Source organism: Medicago sativa, chromosome 6 (assembly GCF_051527215.1).
Source record: "Medicago sativa cultivar Bolivia chromosome 6, Bolivia_mono, whole genome shotgun sequence".
NCBI classification, from domain to species: domain Eukaryota; kingdom Viridiplantae; phylum Streptophyta; class Magnoliopsida; order Fabales; family Fabaceae; genus Medicago; species Medicago sativa.
In genome coordinates this window covers 1997306-2003853 of record NC_140754.1, presented here as the reverse complement: position 1 = coordinate 2003853, position 6548 = coordinate 1997306, and the positions used below count along the sequence as shown (strand labels likewise).

At 28.4% G+C, this 6548-nt stretch overlaps 1 protein-coding gene across 1 annotated transcript; it reads left to right on the top strand.

Annotated features, from left to right (window-relative positions):
* The first annotated feature begins 447 nt into the window (after positions 1 to 447).
* On the top strand, positions 448 to 6308 carry LOC146911959 (uncharacterized). The gene is made up of 3 exons (XM_085718552.1): positions 448 to 637; positions 4089 to 4235; positions 5585 to 6308. The coding sequence occupies exon 3, from the start codon at positions 5608 to 5610 to the stop codon at positions 6097 to 6099; it is 492 nt and encodes a 163-aa protein (XP_085574678.1). The 5' UTR covers positions 448 to 637; positions 4089 to 4235; positions 5585 to 5607; the 3' UTR covers positions 6100 to 6308.
* Positions 6309 to 6548: the final 240 nt, after the last annotated feature.

The window sequence follows — 6548 nt, the reverse complement described above, 5'->3', positions numbered from 1 at the left end:
CGTGAATGCGTGAAATTTGCTACCAAACAAATTCATAGTATAAAGTAATATACTCCCTCCGTTTCAAAATGAGTGTCGTTTTAGGTGTTTACACACATATTAAGAAATGCAATGATTAAAAGAAAGAGAATGGTTATTTTACCAATTATCCTTATTAACTATTGGTTATTTTTAAAAGTAATACTTTGGAAGTAGTGTGCAGAGTATTAATTGGAGGGTACAATTGAAAAGAAAAAGTTATTATTGCATTGGAAACTGAAAGTGACATTCATTTTGAAACAAATTTTTTTGGCTAAAGCGACACTCATTTTGAAACAGAGGAAGTAATATACTGTTCCCCTTAGCTCTTAGGCTTATTATTATAATACAATGGTCTAGTTTTTAATTAATAAAGTTATGCAAACTATGATAAAAATAAACTACTATAAAGCTTGCAGAGAGGCACAGAGAGAGAGGGAGAGATTCCTCAAATGGGTTTTTTTTATATATCAGATCAAGTTTGTGATTGCAATGCCACTACAAATTACAACACCAAGAGATTAAAAGAGATGAATCTTATAATCAGAAACAATTCTTTGGAGTTTTAACTTAAGTGGCTACTCTTGTTCTGATTTTGAAGCTTCACTCTTACCCTCAGGTAACTAACTCTCTTAAGTTCTTTTCTTTCTTGTAAATGCAATATGTATTGTAGTTTTGAATTGATAAATTATTTGATTAATGCACCTTGTTTTATAAGTTCTATACATTGGTTTTCACCTTAATTTGAGCTTCAAAATTGACAAAAAGAAAGAATATAATGCATGCAATTTATGTTTATGAGATTATGTATTTTTTTGTTTTGTTGAAATCTATTCATTCAATATTTAAACTTTGAAAGTGGATCTTAATTGCATTTTGGATCTTCATTAGTATTCCTACAATTTGATGCATTTTTACATGTGTACTAGTTAAGCTATTTACTATACTAGGTTTTTATTTCCTGTTTTTGGTTTAATTAGATCATTAATTTAGTTTTGATTAATAAATTTACTTGTTTAAGAGCAATGGATGAGTATGACCCCTAATATGAATGTGAGATGGTAGAAGTGAATCTTCAAGACTCACTTTAGCACCTTCAATTTGCATACAACTTCAAAAGGAAATATGCAATAAAATGATCATAAATATAAGATGTATGTAAACCTTATGATCATAACTCTAAAAATTTGATCAAATGATAAAAAGAAAGATCTTAAGTCCAAAGGTTTCAGATTCAAACTTCACTAATACTGTTAGAGATGGATAAATGTAAATATATTTGTAAGTATTTTTAGTCTAAAATATTTTATACATTATACTCAGCATTATTTTGTCACCTTAAATTTATCGTAGAAAATTACATTAGACATTCAAAAGTGAATCAGACTTTCAAATAAAAAAATATTTGGATACATATACATAGATAAAAAAAAATTAAAAAATTCTAAAATTAAACAATATTAATTTATGCAATAAATTATTTTTGTTTTTATTTTTTAAATAACAAGTGTATTTAGATAGTTTTTATTTGAAAGTATGACCATCGAAAACTTTAGTGAAAACATGGTATCTTTTTCTTTATAGTAAAGCTAGCTAGCTACTCACACATCCCACAGTAAAATATTAAAAGAAAGCTCGTACAAGTTATTAAAAAGTTCTTGATCTGAAAAACTATATATAGAGAATTGACAGCCATTGCAAAAGAATGTATTATAGTGTGACATTCATAATTACCTTTATTAGAGTGTATAGAGTATAGTTTTTTTAATGACAAATGTTAGTATGATATTGTTATGGTAGTTTTTTTTTTCCCTTCTTTTTGTCAAGTTTTACTATTGACTCTAACTCCTTAACTTTTAAATTAAACCAATAGAACTACTCAACCTCGTATAAAGTCGAGATTACAAAGACGAATTGCTATACTAACACAATCATAAATGTATGGAATGATAAAAAGTTAGTAGAGACATTTGATGCGTTATAGTGTAAATTTGAACTTGCATTACCCCTCATTTTTTCTATTTAGTGCATGTGAGTTTCGTCGTTAACTCTTTGAAACTTAACAATACGATCAATTGCCACCATTTTTTTTAGTCCAAGGGGTGTTTTAATATATAAATATGAAGAAAAAATTAAGTGAAACATCATTAAAAATTATAATATTTACTTAGCAGCATTCTTTCAAAAAAATAAAAAATAACATAGCAGCATCAATAGTACTAGTAGATCTGTTTTCTCTGTCTCCTCAGTTTTGATTTTCATTTTTATTGGCTAATCTCTTGGAGAATGAGCCCTAACATTAATATATTTGAGTAGTAGTAACTAACAAGAAATCATTCTTATTATTTATCTTTGTTTTTGAAGAAACCATGTGGAGCAGCACAATTATAGTGTTTTGTCATGTGAAAAACTTGTCTTAAATTAGAAAATATCACATTCTCCAAGTAATTTTTTTTTAATATAGAGTTTCTTTAATTATTATTTTTATTTCATAATATTTTTCTAAAAGCACTTGCTTTATTTTTCTCCCAATGGAATCCTTTAATTTGTACCATGTAGATACCGTATATATGTGGGGCAGAACTTTTCCATTACCACTGAGATTCCATCTCAAAGTAAAAATAGTGACTGACTGGTGGGTGATGTTTCAAGAATTTGGCCATTGATGGGAATTTACTTTTTCTCTGTCAATTCCATTCACATTCAATTTCAATTGGTCATGAATAATAATATAACCCTTTTGATATTTTGTTATTTTAGAATTAGTTTTTGTTATCTTTTTAATAATTAAATTGAAAATTCACATAAGTAGGTCTTGAGTGTGAAATTAAGTAGGAAGAATCAAATTGCTAGTTTGGTTGGTGAACTTTTAGATCTTGAAAATCAATATGAACAATTATTTACTAACACTTGTCTATAGTCTATAAAAAAAATCGTGTTATGTGTGAAATTTACATATTTTTTACATAAATGAAAATATTAGAGAGTGATGAGATAACACTTATTGTATATAATAGTCAAATTACTAAAGGAAGTGGAAGAATTAGAAAAAACGATAAGAGAAACTATGTAAGAAAGACACCGAGATAATTGAGTTGAAGAATGATATGATATGTGATAGAAATTAGGAATCACACAAAAGAGAGAATATCAAAATAAGTGCGGTTAAGGTTTCATTAACACCAATAACACGACTTATAAAAATAAAGGCTACACACAAATATATGGTAAAATCTAAACGGGTTTAACTATTAGCTTATAAATCTAAAAGACCCAACAAAATGGGTACGATAACTTATTATCAAATAGATAGAATATATTATGATGTTGTTTGATCCAAATTCAAATAACATACTCTATTTTTTTTTTTTTTTGTCAGGTAGCCTAGTGGCTATAATTCACCTTATAAGGTGAATAAGTGGGGTGTCCGGGGTTCGAACCCCGGCCCCTGCATATAACAATGCAATGTCCCTGCCAACTGAGCTATACTCTATTTAGTGAATAAAACTTGATTATTGTTGATGTTGTGAACATAAATTTTGTCAAGTTACATTGTTTGATATTCTTATAGATATTAAAATAAAATTAATAACTAGTTTTAAATTTCATATTAATTTAATCTCATAAAAAAAACACATTATTTAAGTCAACTATAATATAAATTATAATATAAATACAAATTTAAGGGTGTGTGTGAGAGCTGAACTCGTGCTTGTTTTATTAATTTGTCAAGAAACTCGTGCTTGTTAGTAGTATTTATCAAATCAAAAGAATAATCAACCCTCCACAGTTCAGTCATATAGAAAAGGCACCAACAATTGCAAATCAAATCAAAATATGAAGTAACATTCTATAGGAATTGAAAACCTCTTCTCACTCATAAACTTGGCTCCCTACTTTGATACTTCATCAAATTTTGGGTAAAAACATTTTAAGTTCTATACCTTATGTCACCACTTTGTATTTACTATCTTACTCTCCATCACCTACATTGCATTTTTTACCCCATGTCTACTTTGTCTATCTCTATTCTCTACTCTTGATATATTGATCACTTGCAACTTTGTCAGATTTCATCGAGGGGAACTGAGGAACTAATATCAAATCGGATAAAATCACAATTGCGCGACATCGCTTCTCAAAAGTGTTATATTCTCGGAATTTGGATTTGATTCCGAGACGCCTGATCAAACTAGTGCCATCTCATCGATAAAACGGTTAGTTTACGTACTTTTGTGATTTATGAATTTATAACAAATACATAATCCCTTATCTTGAATCTAATTAACACTATGTTTGTAAGCCATCAAAATGAGCAAAATCTTTAACCTATAGTCATCACTAAATTGTTTGTGTTAAGTGTACCTTTTGCAATGGAAATCCAAACATGTCCCTAATGCATATGAGCTTTAGATGAGTTCTTTGTGGATTCACCAACGGCTATATTATTTTATTTTATTTTTTGGTCAATAACGGCTATATTATTATTTTTGTTACAATTTTATATTTTGATTTTGTAAAATATTAATTTGTTTGCAAGATAACCATAAGCGAGTCAAAATAGGAAAAGAAAAGAACGAGTTTATACCTGTAGCCGTTTCTTCTGACTTGTTTGAATTTGATTATTTAAATAACGGTGTTTAAATAGGCACAAAAATTAATTTTTCTTCGAAAGGAAAATTAATTCTCTTTTCGTGGTACAAATATTAATTCTTTTTACCAGCTGAAACTAATTCTTTTAGAATCCTATATCTAATCCAAGACAAAACACAAAACACTTTAGATGATTTTATATTTAGGTACAAACATTTTTTTTGTAAACCGTCTTGTAATTAGGGTCGGAGGGAGTAGTACAAAAGAGAGTCAACAATGTTTTACAAAAAAGATAAATATATCCATCAATATTTTTTTGTGAATATCCTAAATGTTTATGAGTTTGATGAATATTTGAGATATTTTAATAACTAATCTATCATAGTTAAATTATAATGAGATAAGATTGAATGACTCGATAAAATATGTTGATCTCATTAGTGTATATCCACTAAACTCAACAGTTATCTTGCACAAAAATGATGTTTGATCGAATTTTATTTCAATTTCTATGTGAAAATGTGTATTTTTTCCTAGCTTCTCTCCACGAATGTAATTATTATATTTGAGGCATTGTTCGGTATTATTTGAGGACATATATTTCAATCGTGCTTCGAACTTTGGTTCGTTATGTTGATCCATTCTATAGATACAACCCAAGTTGATTGAAAACATGTGTTTTAAATTTTTTATTTTTTTTAGTTTGTATAATCACACGAAAATTTTAATTCAATATATTACATATAGTGTAAAATTGTTATGCTATATTATTTATTTTTATAAATTTAATGAGTTTGACTATGAAACTTATTAATTAATTAGATGCATCTCTTGTGGGTTATTTGTTGAATGACATGATAAACTTATCAAAATCAAAACCATTTACATTATATAAAAATTATTTTTAGGTGATTTATAAGGTAAGTAGTTTGACTCTAAAGTCTAAACATTCTTGCTACAAATAAATTTGCAGAGACAACAAAAATAAGGTATCAAATGGATGAGAATCCAAACGGAGTTTCAAGTAGCAAAACTACACCACATAAGAGTTGTAGCAAAAGAAATGGACTCACCAACAAGAGATTCGCCACCGTGGACGACGGCGAAGGCGATATTATAGAGTGTTCCGGCAAGTATTGTAAATCATGCACAACAGGATTAATAGCTGATTGTGTTGCACTATGTTGTTGTCCTTGTGTTGTGTTGCATTGTTTTGCTTTGGCTTTTATAAAGGCACCTTGGGTTATAGGAAGGAAATGTTTAGGGTTAGGGAACAAGAAAAAGAATAAGAAGAAAAGTGGTTGCAAAAAGGGGCATAAAGATATTGTATTGGAAGGGAATAAAGAAGTTGATTTGAAGATGGAGTGGCCAGAATCACCAATGGATAATGTCAATGTTAATGTTGGATTTGAAGCTGAGAAGGTTTGGCATGAGTTGTATCAAATTGGTCATTTAGATTTTGGGAGAGTTTCGTTATCAAGTGATTAATTTGATTAGGATTTAATTCATATTCACTGTCAGTGTAAAAATGTTTTTTACTGTCAATTAATTATAATTGTCAGATCATTAAAAATGTTTGACATTATTTAAACTGCTTTTGAATTTATTCATTTGATTGATTCTGATTTGTGACGGTGTAAAAACAATTACATTGATGGTGTAAAAATGATTGATTCATTCTTTTATGTTGGTGTCAATGGAGATGGTGATTGAGGTTGATTAGGACACTCTAATTGAATTAAATTTAGGACATGGCTCTTATACTTTGTCCATACATTGTTCTTTTATTTTTTTGAAGGGTACGTTGTTTTATTTTTTGCATAGAAATTTAGATAAATGGTGACAATATAAGTGCTACTACAATGAATCAAACTGAGGCTTGAGGCTGGTATACAATAAACTTGGCTTAGATTAGTATATTTAATATGCTACTACAT